This window comes from Bos grunniens, chromosome 11 (assembly GCF_055505025.1).
Source record: "Bos grunniens cultivar Pamir isolate PY7600 chromosome 11, Bosgru_T2T1.0, whole genome shotgun sequence".
NCBI lineage: Eukaryota > Metazoa > Chordata > Mammalia > Artiodactyla > Bovidae > Bos > Bos grunniens.
This window is the reverse complement of record NC_141175.1, coordinates 38,082,606-38,099,147: the sequence shown is the minus strand read 5'-3', so window position 1 is coordinate 38,099,147 and position 16,542 is coordinate 38,082,606. Positions and strand designations below refer to the sequence as shown.

The window sequence follows — 16,542 nt, the reverse complement described above, 5'->3', positions numbered from 1 at the left end:
ATCCAGTTTCATGGGAAGGAATGAAGACATAATTCACTGTTAACAAGCCCCCAAGAGGTCAAAATGCAGATGATTTTAAAAAACAAATGCGTAAAGCAATGCCCAGGATTACAGAACCTTTAATAGTGCTTTGAAATGTATGTATTTTTCCCCTTAATATGGAAGTTTCAATTTGGGAAATACCAATATTTTAAAATATAGAAGCCATACAATTCGTATCCAATTTACAGTAAGTATCCATGCTAACTTCTCCTCTTAGTTCTGCTTCTAACAGATACCTTCATATCATTGTAATGTGCTACCCTAACAGGAGTCTTTCAGTTTAATCTTGCTCTATTCTCAATTCACACCTTTCCAAGATTAGAAGAGTTTTGGTTTTATATGGCTCCTGGAAAGCCAGTGTTAAAAACAGACATGCAATTAATTACTAGATCTGTTTCAACTGTGAGGTATTTTTAACTGTTCTAAAAATGAACCCCATAATGTCTCTGAATATTTTACAATTGGTAGCTTTTATATCCTGCCTGATCAAAAATTACCTGTGAATTGATACAGGCCTAGGCCAGGCCCCAGACTCTGCATTTAAACACCCCATATGACCTTTATGAATATGTAATTTAGAAAAGTTAACGGTATAGCTATTTTTTCCTCCAGTATCAAAATAGCCACTCACAATTGTAACTTAAATTATTACATAATTACTAAAAATTTTAAACCTGGAATACTCACTTTAGGATGTATTCACACTTCAGTAAGCCACTCATTATATAGTATACTCACCTGTATCTGGTTAACCTTTCCCTTCCCACAGCAAAATCATTCCCAATAGCGGTTTCCCATCTCAAGGCAACAGTGTGCTTACTTTTCTGTACACAATCCAATCTGACTGGATCCTCCACGTTGCTCTTTGTTTTTGCTTTTTTTTTTTTCCCCACCAAAGGAAGGGCAGAGAGAATCGGGCTAGGGTACCTGGTACAGTCACCTAAAGTTAACCTGGTGCTATGACACTTTTGTTTGTTCATATACACTAAAACTATAGTTGTTAGTGTCTGAGGCAAAAATAATCTCAGAGAAGTTAATGTTGGTAAATTCAATATTTCCAGTTGTAGATTAGGTAGAATTAACTAAACCATAATGTCACCTTATCACTGCCTACTGAAAAAAGCAATAGCTACTCAAAGGTATGATGTACGTGTTCATAGATTAAAATTAAGATGATCACTAGAAAAAAAGATCAGTGGAAAATAAGTAGCAGTTTTGCACCAATGCAAGACAAAATATCCTTTATTGTGACAGCAAATGCACATAGTGCTATAGGTAAGGCATGCTACTAGCAGTCTGCATATAATCAAAGGCCAGTATGGAAATGAATGGGAATCAATGCTGTTTCTTAATGCTTGAAGATGTAGTCCATGGTGAAGGAAAGAGAAGAATTTGTGTCCACATATCTCAAATGCACTATTATACACCTACCAAATCAAGAGACATATGCCTCTAACCAAGAGCCCAAAGGCAAATGAGAGAAAATCCTAACTGTACTCAGAAGTCACTTCTAGTATCAAATGACAGGATGATTTTGCCAATTAATTTAGGACAAATTGCATCTTCAGACAGAGAGTATATTTTTAATCATAACATTCACCACTATAGAACCTAGAAATTGAGCAAACAGCCATTCATTCATTCATTGAAGTATTTAGTCAATTTTAATGCCATTTAACAAATACTAAAATACCTAGAAATGGTTTGGATAAAGAAACATTTACACTTTAATACTTCTTAATGCTGTAAATTTTGGGCTCAAATAACCCCCTGAGTCAAATTTGATCCCTATCAACTTGAAGGGACCAAGTACAGTTTTGATTTCAACACCTAAACTTCTGAGGGAAGATCTGAGAAAATAAGGCTAGGAGATCTAAATCCTTTGATGTAACTATCAGGCTCTACAGACTTGTCAAAATCAATGCAAAACTGAAAAGGATATGCTGAAATGCTTATTATTATTAAAAAGATAGGCTGCTTCACTTCCCTCCGTTTAAAACACATGCAGAAGAAATGCTTTCTGCATGAATGCACATGGACATTCTGTTCAGTTGTTTTCTAAATGCAATACTGTGGATTTAAACAGTATGCTTTAATTTAAACAAAGAAGTATCTTATATACAGTCAATTTAGTTTAAGAGATGAAAAGAAACACTACTATGACAATTACTTATCAAATACTCTGCTCTTTTGAAAGGTGATTTTAAAAGCAACACAGGACCAAAAACATCCAACTATTACTTTATTTATATTACTATGCTTAAGTTACATGGAAAAGACAACCAAGCAGTTCTGCCCCATATCAGGAAAAGTTTCCAATCAACACCAATTATGTGGTGACAAATAACTAGGAATGGTGACATCTTTGGGTCAAGACTGACAAGGAAGAATGGGCTCTGATGCTACGGTTCATCTCCAACAAGAATATGGCACAATGGCCAGCACAAGCAATACTAACACTGAACCTTTAGCGCTGGTCACAAATTCGGATCTCTTCTCTGAAGCTAGCAAATCAAGTGAAATAACTGGGTTTTTTTAAAAAGTCTTAAAATGAAGCCCAAATAAATTTAAAAATCATGCTCTTGACACACTTTCCTTTCAAAATTTACATAAAATACTTTTCACTCTTAATAGCCCAGATTTTTTTCCTCACATAGCCCACCATGTAGCTGCAGATAGACTATTCTGCCTCAAGATGTAAACACAGGGGGAAAAAAAAAAAAAACGGCATCTGCATAATATTCTCTCTACACACTGCTGTTGGATGGAAAATAGAAAATTAAAAAAAAAAAGGAAAGAAAGGAAGGTTCCATCATAGATTCTCACAACCTCTTGTTCCGCAGTTCATGAATCCGACTCTGATGCTAAGGTGACAGTGTATGTAAGTAGATTTTTGTTTTCAGTGAAGGAGACCTGGGAAAAGATGGATTTCTCTCTTTTTCTTCAAGAGTTATCAGATGGTACATGCTCCTCAAAGCCCTCACTTTCTCGAACTAGAGCGCGTTCCAGGATCACACGACCTTCCTTATAACGCTGGCTGTCTTCAGTGGCAAACTCATAGATCCATCCCAGTTTGCTATTGCAGTTTTTGCAGCTCACATCTCGAACCATGTGGCGGCCAGTGAGCATGACCCGATCTTGAACTTCACTATACTGTAGGTTAACTACCTAAGAAACACATGAAAACAAAATTGCAAAGGCATGTAAGTTATCTGCCAAACATGGTACACAATATTTTTGTTGGTGAAAGAACAGCAACGTCAGAAAAGCAAATAGCAGTTGTCTGTCAAACCTGCAACACACTTTCCAAGAGCTATTTTGACAAACTGCTGGGACAGGTAAATACCTGAACTGAACTGGATATGTAATGCAATCATGTATTATTCTAAGTCACCCTATTTATACACATTAGTTACACTTCTGTGTTATAGTGAAGAGTCCTTAACTTGGAGTCATAAAATGTAGGTCTTGGTCCAACTGTTATAATTAACCATTCAATGATGAGTGTAGACAAGGCTACCAATACAGACGAACCTAGTATACAACAGGTATTCCATAAAGTTTGTAAAAATCTGTTTCTGAAACAATTTTATCTACTAACAGACTGGGGGTAGGTTTTAATATATGGTTTTCAAGTGGGTTCAAAGAATCTATGGAAGAATTTCCAATGACTCTGAACATGGAGGATTCCAATAATCCTCCATGCTTAATTTTTCTGTAAAGAGCCAGATATTTTTGGCTTTGAAAAGGGCTATCTGGTCTTTGTTATAGCTATTAAGTTCTGCTGTGGTAGCACAAAAGCAGCCATAGATAATACACAGATGAGTAAACATGGTTGTGGTTCATTAAATTTTACTTACAAAAACAGCCAGCCTGCCATGGTGTGCCAACCCCTGCTCTATACCTAAATAAAGACCAAGATGTATATACACTATCAATTCTTTCAGAGAAAATACTTGTTTCTAAATGGTACAGAGGGGTGTCCCCTGGGGAAGTTTAGGTTGAATATCTAAGAACAGTACCTTGGACTAGTTCTGTAGTTCAAGGATATTTGGAATATCTAGAAATTCAACTTTGCTAGTACCCATTAGACTCCAGGAGGCAGAATCACATCAACCAATTTGAAAGCAAGCCAGAAATGAGAGAAAAAGGCAGACTATACATTAATCTGTAAGTCAGGAAACACTTCGGTTAACAAACCTATTAGCCAAATCATAATCAGAACGATGATTGGTAAATTAGAGCAGGAAGTTAGTTAGATGATCCTTATTCACTTGCACTGTCAAACTACAACAGCTTAATGCAGCTATCTCCCTGTAAGGGTAAATTAGTGCTATGGGGGTGTTTCAGCCTCTTGACAGTCTGTGAAGTCACTACCACATTCTTACCCTGAGTGTCTCCTGAAGCAATGGAGACCACCCTTATCATAACATAGTCCTTAAAACTCTCCAGCCTAAAAATCACAGCCTAGTAATGCTTTCCTGAAGTCCCAAAGACAAACTAGCAGGCAATTTCTATGGAGTGCAGCTCTCATTCGGAATCTTCTTGGCATCTCCACGCTCTGAGGGGTATTCTGGTATTGCTATCAAATATATCCACTGAACCCAGTGAGGAAATGAAATCAGTTTTCCCCACAAACCTTGTTAAAAAGAAATGCTCTGCCAGTGGCGCCTGTGAACCGAGTAGAGATGAGTTCTGAACGGTTGGTCAGGATCGTATCACAGTTTGCACAGGAAAACAGACGGGTACCACCGATATGATCAAGGAAAATCCTGCCCATTTTTATAGCTGAAGCTCTAAAAACCTGGGAACAGATAAAAAAGGACAAGAAATACATTATGATTTTTTAACTTGTTAGGATCTACTTGGTGGTGTCACAGAGAACCATTTATATACACATATATGATCTCTTCATACAATACACGAAATCATTTCAATACATGAAATAGCTGACTCTGAATGAAAGGATCCAAAGTTCACACATGGACCAAACAAATAGGCAAACTCAAGCTAAGAACACTTCAGAAGCAACGAGTCAAGGAAGTAAATATTCTCACTAGGAAGGCCAAAGAATATCCCTTCTCTTTTGATATGAAAAAGACAAGAAGACAGTGTGCAATATCAAACCAAATGATGAGAAACACCAGCAGAGAGGTGAGGAAAAAGGTTTAGCACAGAGTTAAGTATACATTCTGGAGAAGGAAATGGCAACCCACTCCAGTTATTCTTGCCTGGAGAATCCCATGGACAGAGGAGCCTGGTGGGCTATAGTCCATGGGACCGCGAAGAGTTGGACACAACTGAGCAACTAACAAGTATATATTCTGAGTATCTGTAATTTGAGAAAAGACTTATGGGACAAGAGTGTGTAACCTGGTTTGAGAGCATGGGGTGCCTGTTTCTCTGGTCATCAGGTGCATCAACAACCATGTAGGGTGATGGCACTAAATTGGTAAGTTTGAGTCTGTGGAGCACTATACTAGGTGCTCTGTTGTTGCTGTTCAGTCGTTAAGTCGTGTCCGACTCTTTTGTAACCCCATGGGCTGTAGGCCACCAGGCTCCTCTGTCCATGGGATCTCCCAGGCAAGAACACTGGAGTGGGTTGTCATTTCCTTCTCCAGAGGATCTTCCTGATCCAGGGATTGAACCTGCATCTCCTGCATTGGCAGGCGCACTCTTTATCACCAAGCCACCAGAGAAGCTTTACTTATTTCAAAATCCACAACAACTCTGTGAGGTTGTTGCCTCCAGTTCATAGATTATTCAAGGTTACTAACTGGTCAAAGGTCACACAGCTTTCAAGTACAGAAAATCATAATCAGAATATGGTTCACTCAAGTCAAAGCCAAATTTTTTCCATTACTCTAACACTGACTCCTCTAAGAAGAGGACATACAAGATGGTCTAGGCTGGCATAAGGCTAGGAAAATAAGAACAGAGAGGAGCAAGATGAACTGTTACTATGTAACTTACTATATTTAAGAAAGTCTTTTGATTCAATAAATCACAGAAGTGCTGAAACATTGGGAAAAAAGCTCTGAATCCAATTTCTGAAACAAGGATAATCACACTCCAGTATTTTAAAGTGAAGTCGCTCAGTTGTGTCCGACTCTTTTGTAACCCCATGGACTGTAGCCTACCAGGCTCCTCCGTCCATGGGATTTTCCAGGCAATAGTACTGGAGTAGACTGCCATTTCCTTCTCCGGGGGATCTTCCCTACCCAGGGATCGAACCTGGGTCTCCCACATTGTAGACAGACACTTTACCATCTGAGCCACCTGGGAAGTAAAGTTGATTCACTGCAGTTATCTCCCAAAACAGCACATTTTTAGAGATCTAGGAGAAGGCAATGGCACCCCACTCCAGTACTCTTGCCTGGAAAATCCCATGGATGGAGGAGCCTGCAGTCCATGGGGGTCGGACACGACTGAGCGACTTCCCTTTCACTTTTCACTTTCATGCATTGGAGAAGGAAATGGCAACCCACTCCAGTGTTCTTGCCTGGAGAATCCCAGGGATGGGGGAGCCTGGTGGGCTTCTGTCTATGGGGTCGCACAGAGTCGGACATGACTGAAGCGACTTAGCAGCAGCAGGTATAATCAAGAATACACTGTAGCTTTTCATTTTAAAAAGAATTTATTCCTTTGTGTAGTGATCAGCTTCTGTGTTTCAAATATTTAATATTATTTGTCTTTAAAACGCCATGCAGAGCTGATACAGCTGCTGCTACAGAAAAGAAAAATGTAGAATCCATGTGCAATCCAGTGTCATCTTAAACTTGGGGAAATTCCATTACAAATTAAAAAGAAAATTCCATTCCTTCTAACATCTGTCAACTTCAGCCATAAGGCAGTTTTAATGTCATCAGAAATGTGACATTTCTGTCACCAAGATAATTATGACTCCCACTAAATACTATATGAAAGTTTAATAAGTAGTGAAAAACAAATAGTAAATATACTACAATTTATAGCTAGTAAACAAGAGTGTCAACGAATAAACCCTGGGTAAAAACATAAGACTTAAAATGACAATAAAAGACTTGCTGCCTATTGTTTTAGTCTTTAGGATAGCATTAATTTTCCCAGATGCCTAAGAACACAGTATTTGTTACACAAAGCTCAAAGGGTCCAAATCTGAGGCCTGCTGGCTGAATTCATTTGATGGCATAGGAACACTGCAGTGAACAAAACAACCCTTCCCACACCAAAACATTAGTGTTCAATTTGGCCCAGGGTTTTTAATTTTTAATAAAAAACAGTTGAGAATCATTTAAAATTTGAGAGATTTCATTAACAGCCTGTTTTGAGCCTTTCTTTTTAAACAATGGGGAGAGCTGGCAACACAGGACATATATTCTTATATGGCAACAACTGGCTAGAGTTGAGAGGTGCCTTCAACACTTCCCACAAGGCCATTTCATTTGCTTTTTATCTATTTTGTGCCACATAATTACTTCACCTGTGAGACATCTGAGTTTATGACTCCTAATCCAAATTAAGCATCCAATGACCCTGTGAGTAGCTGATCTGGGTCATGTTTCTTACTACCAGTCATTTACAGAAAGGAATCACCAGCAGGGTTTTATGGTAACACCTCTGAAGACATACTCCTCAGTCTTTATTTCTCTAAAAATTAGTATTTGTGTGGTCATTTATCCTCCAGCTTGGGCTTCTGAGAACTGTTATTTTCAAGCCAATGTTTCTTCAAACTTTTAAATATAATATTCATCTAAGTTACTTCAACAATAATTCAGGAATAACCAGATATTTTTGACTTGACTGATAGCAGATGCAATACTACTGAGGAACACATTCTGAACTTCGAAACAAACTCTCCCTATACCTTCTGCCTGTATCATTCTATCTTTGGTTCAGTATTAACAGCTGTGACCATTTGCTCACTACTGGATACAGGAAAACGATTTCTAAATGGGGTAAATAGATTTAACATCATGCTTTCTCTTTCTTGCTTCAAATTCAGACTATTTTTAACTTTTACCCAACTATTTTTACTGAATTCAGTTACATGATTCATTACAAGACCAAAAATATCTATACAGACTCCCTATTCCTAGTTGTGGGTGCCATGTATAGAGTTCTATATATGTACATAGAACTGTAAAATGTAGTTCTCATTTGCCAAAAGAGAAAAGCTACAATGCCAGAGAATCTATCAGAAGTGAGCAAAACACCACTTGCTGTCAAAGGTCTCTGGAACACAGAAAAACCTTCGCAGGCCATTGAATTTCATGTGCTAGGCCTTCACCTCACCAGGCTAGGAGTGCAACCTACCGTTCATTTCCCCCGTGCATACTCAGGAGACTGACGGCAAGCACACTGGCACTGCTCCACAGAAGGGGAAGGTCATTTAAAAGCTATGGCAAAACACCTGAATTAGGTTTCTCTGCTGCTGCTGCTGCTGCTAAGTCGCTTCAGTTGTGTCCGACTCTGTGCAACCCCAGAGACGGAAGCCCACCAGGCTCCCCCGTCCCTGGGATTCTCCAGGCAAGAACACTGGAGTGGGTTGCCATTTCCTTCTCCAATTTATGGAAGTGAAAAGTTAAGTCGCTCAATTGTGTCCGGCTCTCAGCAACCCCATGGACTGCAACCTACCAGGCTCCTCCGTCCATGGGATTTTCCAGGTAAGAGTACTGGAGTGGGGTGCCATTGCCTTCTCCGAGGTTTCTCTGGACCTAGGCAATATATTGAACTCTGTCTGAGACTTGATATTTAGTATCAACATCATATGGGACACTGCATTCAGTACTTCACGTATCACATTCAACCTTAACAATTTCTTAGTAAGTATGTAGTATCCTACTTTTGTAGAGGAAGACAAAGGCTGTAACTTTATGAAACTGGCCAAACTAGGATCTGAACTAAATTCTGCTCCAGTTCTTTTAGCCCCACTTACTCTCTAGTGACCAGAAGAGACAGCCAAATTCAGTCTTTCTTCCTCAGATTTCTCACACACCTCTCCTGCCTCCATGCTGAGCCGCCTACATTCCCTAACTTTGCTGGTGGCAACTCTAATCCCTCTCCTAAACTAGAAACCCTGGCAACTTCTTTAAGAAACTGCAAAATTGAGAAGTCCTCCTAAATCACTTTTCAAGGTCTTTCTTCCTCATTCTTCATCAATAACTTAGTTCACATTCTCATCACTTCTAGAGCTATGAAAGTAAGGTACTTCAGCCTTATGTACTTATAAAAGGCATGTACTTCAGACACCCCTTTCTAAGAGCTTATACACAGCTTATCCTGTCAGAAACTTTTTACCTGACAGGATAGTATATAGCTCATTCTTTAAAAACAATTTTCTTAAAGGAATAATTGACATAAAATTTGGCCACTGTTGTGTACAAATGAATGATTTTTAGTAAATTACAAAATTGTGCTACCATCACCACAAACCAGCTTTTTAGAATATTTTCATCATCTCCCCAAATCCCCACAAACCCTTCCACAATCAATCTCCTTCTAATTGTTTTTACATCCAAATTATTTCCCAGGTCATGTACACACTGCTATGTTTAAAATGGATAACAAAGACTTGTTATATAGCACATGGAACTCTGCTCAGTGTTATGTGCCAGCCTGAATCGAAGGTGGGTTTGGGGGAGAATAGATACGTGTATATGTATTGCTGAGTTCCTTCACTGTATACCTGAAATGATCACGGCATTGTTAATTGGCTATACCCCAATATAAAATGTTTAAAAATAAATAATTAATTTAAAAAAACCCAAATTACTTCCCAGGATCACCTAGCTTGGACTTAGAAGAGTAACAGTATTTTCAGTCACACATTTGTAAAATATCTTAAGAGTGAGCTGCTTTCACAGATGACTAATGTTCTCTGTTGATTCTGAGAGCACTTACTGTGCTTAAGTAATGTGTGTTTTGTAATCAGTGTTGAAGTTCAAGTTTATAACCAAAATTCTGACAAACCTTTGGTTCTCTGTTAAAGATCAGTTGACCATATATATGTGGGCCTGTTTCTGGGCTCTCTATTCTGTTCCATTGATCTATTTGTCTATTCCTTCACCAACACCATACTGTCTTGATTACTGTAGATATATACTAAGTCTTGAAGTTGGGCTTCCCTTGTGGCTCAGCTGCTAAAGAATCCGCATGTGAAGCGAGAGACCTTGGTTCCATCCCTGGGTTGGGAAGATCCCCTGGAGAAGGGAAAGACTCCCACTCCAGTATTCTGGCCTGGATAATTCCATGGACTGTATAATCCTTGGGATCGCAAAGAGTAAGACACAACTGAGTGGCTTTCACTTTCTTTCTATACTAAGTCTTTCTATACTAAGTTGGGTAGTGTCAGTCTTCTGACTTAATTCTTCTCCTTCCATATTGTGTTGCCTCTCCTGGGTCTTCTGTTCTCTATAGAAACTTTAGAATCAATTTGTTGAGATATTCACAAAGTAACTTGCTTGAATTTTGACTGTACCAAATCTACAGAACAAGTTGGAAGAAAGGACATCTTGACAACATATAGTCTTCCTATCCATGAACACACAAATTCTTTCCATTTATTTAGTTGTTCTTGAGTTCATTCATTAGTTTTATATTCTTCCTCACATAGATCTTGTACACATTGTTAGATTTATATCTAAATATTTCATCTTGGGGGAATGCTAATGTAAATGGTACTGCATTAATTTCAAATTTCACTTCTTCACCACTGGTGCTGATTTACACATCACACACACATATACACACTAACAAATATGATACCTTGTTCATTAGTCTGGCTTATTGCTGAATATTTTCTTTAAAAGCAAGGGTCAGAAAACTAAGGCCTATAGGCAATAATCAGTTCACCACCTGTTTTTATATGGCTCGCAACATAAGAATGCTTTTTATATCTTAAGATGGTTGGGGAAGAAACACCAAAAGAATATTTTTGTGACACATGAAAATTACATGAAATTCACATTTCAGTGACCATACATAAAATTTTATTGGAACACAGCCAGACCCATTTGTTGATACTTGGCTGCTCTTTCAGTATAATGGCAGAGTTTGAGTAGTTGCTACTGAAACCTTACGGCCCACAAAGTTCACAATATTCACCATCTGGCCCTTGAAAGAAAATGCACTGACCCTTGTTGAAAAACCTGTTCAGACAGCAAAAGAGCTCTTCATTTAGAAAGCAGGCAATCTTAGAAAAAAAGGAAACTTGGTTGGCATTCAGGTTTAAGGATCAACAGGAATATTTGACACAATCAATTTAATCGCACTCCCATTTTCCTCATGGGTTTTCTAACTAAGGTCTTCAACTTTCTGTAGCAAGTTCAGCATGTTGAAGATCAATAATACATAGATTATAAAAACAGATAGTATAACCAGCTGCTGCCTCCTCCTCTCTCCACCCCCAGGATTTAAACAATGTATCCCAAATACTGGAACTCTGGGTTCAAATCTTAGCTCCACTGCTTAAAGTTGTGTAAACTTTGGATAAGGTATCTTCACCTCAGTTTCTTTATCAATAAAACGGTGGTATCAGTATTCATCTCTGAGTTGTGGAAATTAAATGGCACTACACTGAGAACAGTGCCTGGCACACAATAAATGCTAAATAAAGGTAAATTTAGTAAAACTAGATTATCTTTTTCAACATTCTCCACCCTAACCTCCCTCTATTACAGATGAAGAAAGCAAGGTTTCAAAAAGAAAATAAAATCAACAATTAACTAGCTTCATTTCTTGTTAACCATGGCAAAGCTAAGTGACCAAGTGACAGAAATGACATGCAGAAGGAAAGCTAGAAACTTCTGAAGCATCTCAAATTCTTAGTATCATAATTCTAGGTCTTAAAATAGGCACTTGCCCTCCCTGTAACTAATAATCCAGTTCAGATTCAATCCTGGCAAGCAGAATTCACAGGAGGAGGAATCACACTTCCCAGCCCTAAAAATACCAGGGAGGGATCTCTAAGAGTTCTTAGAGAAAACACCCAGTTCACAGACTTTGTGTTTGTTTGTTTGTTTTTAAATTATTTCCTCAGGGCATTGCCACAGGCAACAGAACACACACTCCACCCAACTCTATCACTGAACAGGTAAGAGGGGCTTTTCCACTACCCTAGGAGTTGGTGGGCAAATGCAAGATGCAAAGACTGTCCTCCAGGGACCTGAGTGTGCAGAAGCCTAGAGCAGAAAGGGTTAAGGAATCTGCCCTTCCAGGAGAGGCTGTATGTTGCAAAAGTCTGGCTAAAATGGAAACCTGCGAAAACAAGCTGGTATATCTAGTTTTCAGTCTCCTTGCTCTCCAAAACAAAAGGAACAAAACCCAAAGACAGCCCTTGGCTGATTACTATAATTAACACTTTTTCTACTGTAATCTCATCAATTATTTCATACTGATTTATGATAAGTTCTATTGAAAACCTACAAGAGAAAATAATAAATTGATCCATAAAACCAATTCTCCAATTTTTGTACAAAATATCCACCAAGCCAAGGTTTTGGTGAAACAAGCTGTGCTTTCCTCTAGTTCTCTTATAAAACGTGACCAGTTTACTTTGCTGTTTCAAATGACGTTCTAGTTGTGGCATCAGGTCTTCATTTGACAGTAACATATATATATTTTTTGCTCTCTAAATAATGCCTTGTTGTTAAACGTTTTCCAAGTTTATTATGTTTCTACAATTCTGTTTAGTCATAACTTAAAAATAAGACTAGTCATGTAACTCGGTGAGTCAGCTAAACAATCTGAGTTAGTAATCTCCCCAAAACAGTTTTTGGCAAGACAAACTTAGGATCTCTCTACTCTGTTGTGATGCAATACCATGAGTCAAAAAAGTCTCTAACTGGATGGACTGGAGTATAATTCAACTGTCTGGTTTCCAGATTCACGTGTGAAGTAACAAGTTTCATGTCACAGCTAACTTTCAGTTCCTACACCACCACCATTACTACACAGGATTACCAGAGAAACTGATACTGGTTTATACAACCATTTAGGCACTATGAAACCTAAAATGATACTCTCCGCAGGATTATACTTAGTAGGACTATCTTCACATCTCAATATTTAGGACTAGCTTCCCATCTCATGGACTGTTTTTTGGAGGGTAGTAGCTAGTTTAATCTCACATTTAGACTTAATTTTGGCCTTATTTCCCTTCCTTTTTTATTTTCTAAACCTTTTTTTATCCTCTCCTACCACTTAAATAAAGCAAAGGCAACTAAACCTAGGCAAAGGTCCTCAAGGATCCAACCAGATATTTCAGATGTAGCAACATGTATTTTGTATGTTGTTAAAATCCAATTTAGGTTCCTGTATAGAGTTAAATAACTTACTTGAGCACATTTCATCAACATGCTCTCCTATAGATAAGATGGCTGCCAGATATAAACTTAAAACATGCTCCCCCCCACCCCCCACCAAAGCAGCAGGCCTGTATTGGGCCTTGAGCTGGGCAAGAATGTGCTAAAGGAAGACACTGGTCACTTCCAAAGAGCATGACATTTGCTTGGTATTCTAGTACAAAAGTCAAAGTCGCTTAGTTGTGTACCACTCTTTGCAACCCCATGGACTATACAGTCCATGAAATTCTCCAGGTCAGAATACTGGAGTGGGTAGCCTTTCCCTTCTCCAGAGGGCTTCCCTGATAGCTCCGTTGATAAGGAATCCACCTACAATGCAGGAGACCCCAGTTCGAATCCTGGGTTGGGAAGATCCCTTGGAGAAGGGATAGGCTCCAGTATTCTCTGGATTCCCTTGTAGCTCTGCTGGTAAAGAATCCGCTGGCAATGAGGGAGATGTGGGTTCTATTCCCGAGTTGGGAAGATCCCCTGGAGAAGGGAAAGGCTACATTTCTGAGTTGGGAAGATTCCCTGGAGAAGGAAAAGGCTACCCGCTCTACTATTCTGGCCTGGAGAATTCCAAATACAGTCCATGGGCTCGCAAAGAGCCAGACACTTCTAAGCGACTTTCCCTTTCTAGTACAAAGTACAAAATTCTTTTAGCTCCACTTTCTATTTGTAAAGCCTCCAGGCCTTTTTTTCTCTCCTAAGCCTCTGTTTGCCCAAAAGCAATCCAAAGCCTCATTTTCTAGGTCTAATCAATACCAATCCACTTTATAGAACCCTTCCTATTTCAGTCTCATTGTCCCATTTTTGAATTCTCATAACACTCATTTCATAAATTACTAATATTTAACTGTTACCCTTCATTTCCCTATGCCTTTTTACTAAAAATGATTAGTTTCTAGAGAAAAGTTGGCAATTTCTTTGCAATTTCCTTCTCATCTAACACACAAGTATGCAACAAACTTCTAGAAAAAGATTACACCAAGACACTTCGCATCTGGCAAATATGTACCCTGGATACACTGCATACATTTTGGGTCATCTCTGTTGGAACACAGCAGCTACACTGTATGTGCGACTGCGCAAAGTTAGCTAATACTCTATTATCCTCAGTTATTTCACTAGCAAGTCTAACTTTCCGAAAACACAAGGCCAGCCTGAAGATTACTTTGTTTTCCATCTGTCAAGGAGATCTGCAATAAAAATCCTCAGACTACCAACAGGGCTCTGTAAACAGAAAAAATTTAAAAATAAATGAGCTGTTCACCTTCCCAGACCCTCCCTGAAACAGAAGACTAGTAAATGTCGGGATAAAACAGATCTTTGTAGTAGTTCAGTTTTCCAGCTTCCGCTGTCCTCAACATTCATTGTCCTACCTACAATTGCAGAATAAACGAGCCAGAGCGTGCCTACCGCCCTACCAACGAGGAGAGGAAGGATGCAGCTCGCCGTGGGGACCGCAGGCGATCCCGGCGCCGGGTGTGAACAGCCGCAGCCGCCCAGGCCCCGAAGCCCCGGCTGGCCCCAGCTGATTGCCGGCACGTGACGCCGCGGGCCAATCGGGAGGAGACGGGGCCCGAGCGCGGCGCGGCCCGGCCCAGCCTCCTCCCGCACAACAAACAGGGGCCGGAAACAGCTGAGCGGGCCGCCCCGCGGCCCGGGTCGCCCGACGGCCGCCCAACAGTCGCGCCACGCCCTCCAGTCCAGCGGGCGGGGGCCCCTCCCTCGGTCCGGGGTCTCCTGGGGCGCAGGAGGGCAGGGTGGCGGGCATCCAGCCTTTGCGGGACAGCAAACAAAAGCCACCACAGCCACCCCGCCGGTGGCAAGTGCCAGCCGACTGAGGATGTGGCCCTTTTGAAGGACGGCCCACGCCGTGGCGTTATTACGGCCGCATATTTCAGAGTTTAGACTTCACTTCGTGGCCCCCGCGGCGACCTCCGCGCTGCGGAGTCCGGGGCGCGCCCCCGACGCTGCGGCGGGGACGCGGACCGTGGGGGCGGGGCAGCCGGGGCTGTGGGGTCGCCAGCCAAACTGCCGGCGGACCGGGGGCCTGAGGCCCCGGCCGCGACGTGCAGGGCCTCCGAGGCTGCGCCGGGGCTGGAGGGCGCGGGAGCCGAGCTGAGGGTCGCGGCTGTTGCGATCGCGCCAGTCGCCCGGGTTGCGCGGCGGGGGCGGGCCGACGGCGGCCGCCGCGCCTGGGCCTCACAAAGAGGAAACAGGCCAGCTCGTCAGTCCGCAGCCCCGGCACCAGGGCCCGCCCTGAGGGGCGAGGGTCGGCCGCGCTAGGACCCCCAAGGGAGCGCGGCGAGGAAGAGGCACTTCCTGCCTGGGCCCCCAGCCCTGGGCCGATCCCAGAGTGTTTCGAAGCCTCCGATCCGGAGGGGAGCCTCAGCCCCTACCCGGCCCCGAACCCAGTCCCCGCCCGCCATACTCACCCCGAGCGGCTGTGAAGTCGGCGGCCGCCTGCGGCTCTTCGCTTCTCAGCTGGGATGAAGCCCCTTAGCCACCAGAGTCTTCAGGTTTAGTCAGGCCCTGGCCTTGGCCCCGCCTCTCCCTGGTTTGGCCTCAACGTCAATCAGCCGGTGTAGCTCCGCCCTTCGAACTGTCGGCTCTCCGGGTTGGCCCAGAACGCCTTTCATTTCTAGGCCCCGCCCTCCCCCGGGTATCCTGCCCCTTCCGCTAGGCCCCGCCCCTTCTCTGGCGCACCCTCCCCCACTGCCGTTCCAGTCTGCGTCGAGGCCCACCCCTCTCAGAAGCCGCAAGACCCGGGGCAATCTCCCTGCAGCTCGCCCCGCCCCTGATCCAACACCCAGGACCCGGACAGCCAATCAAAGAGGCTAAGTCTGCCCACTCTCCCGAGGCAGCCAATGTGGAGAGACCTAAGATCCACCCCTCTTCCCAGCTGAGAGCACACAACATAGCGTCCACGTGAGTCAGCTTCTTAAAGGAGACTGCCCAGTCTTTCTAACAGAGGCAGCTGTGCGACATCCCGCGTCATCAGCGTCACCAGGTGGTGGCTAGGGCCTAGTTTCCTGAAGCCTAGTGATGACAAATGAAAACAGACTGTTTTTCTAGGCCAAGCAGGTACCCAGATAGCTTAAATGCACCATGTAATTAATTTTTATGAGATTGTTTACTCTTTCTTGCCCTTATAGTAGGCCACGTTTTACTT

At 41.8% G+C, this 16,542-nt stretch overlaps 1 protein-coding gene across 6 annotated transcripts; it reads right to left on the bottom strand.

The window, feature by feature from the left end:
- Nucleotides 1–1,266: 1,266 nt before the first annotated feature.
- YPEL5 (yippee like 5) lies at nucleotides 1,267–15,897 on the bottom strand. Of its 6 annotated transcripts, none has more exons than XM_086323615.1 (4): nucleotides 15,806–15,897; nucleotides 8,659–8,738; nucleotides 4,682–4,846; nucleotides 1,267–3,210 (listed from the first exon to the last, which is right to left on the bottom strand). In XM_086323615.1, exons 3-4 carry the CDS (start codon nucleotides 4,820–4,822, stop codon nucleotides 2,986–2,988), a joined length of 366 nt encoding a protein of 121 aa, XP_086179741.1. In that variant the 5' UTR covers nucleotides 4,823–4,846; nucleotides 8,659–8,738; nucleotides 15,806–15,897; the 3' UTR covers nucleotides 1,267–2,985. The 6 variants fall into 6 exon arrangements, with proteins under 6 accessions (XP_086179741.1, XP_086179739.1, XP_086179740.1 ...); XM_086323613.1 differs by lacking the exon at nucleotides 15,806–15,897 and adding an exon at nucleotides 14,747–14,897; XM_086323614.1 differs by lacking the exon at nucleotides 8,659–8,738.
- Between the last annotated feature and the right edge of the window lie 645 nt (nucleotides 15,898–16,542).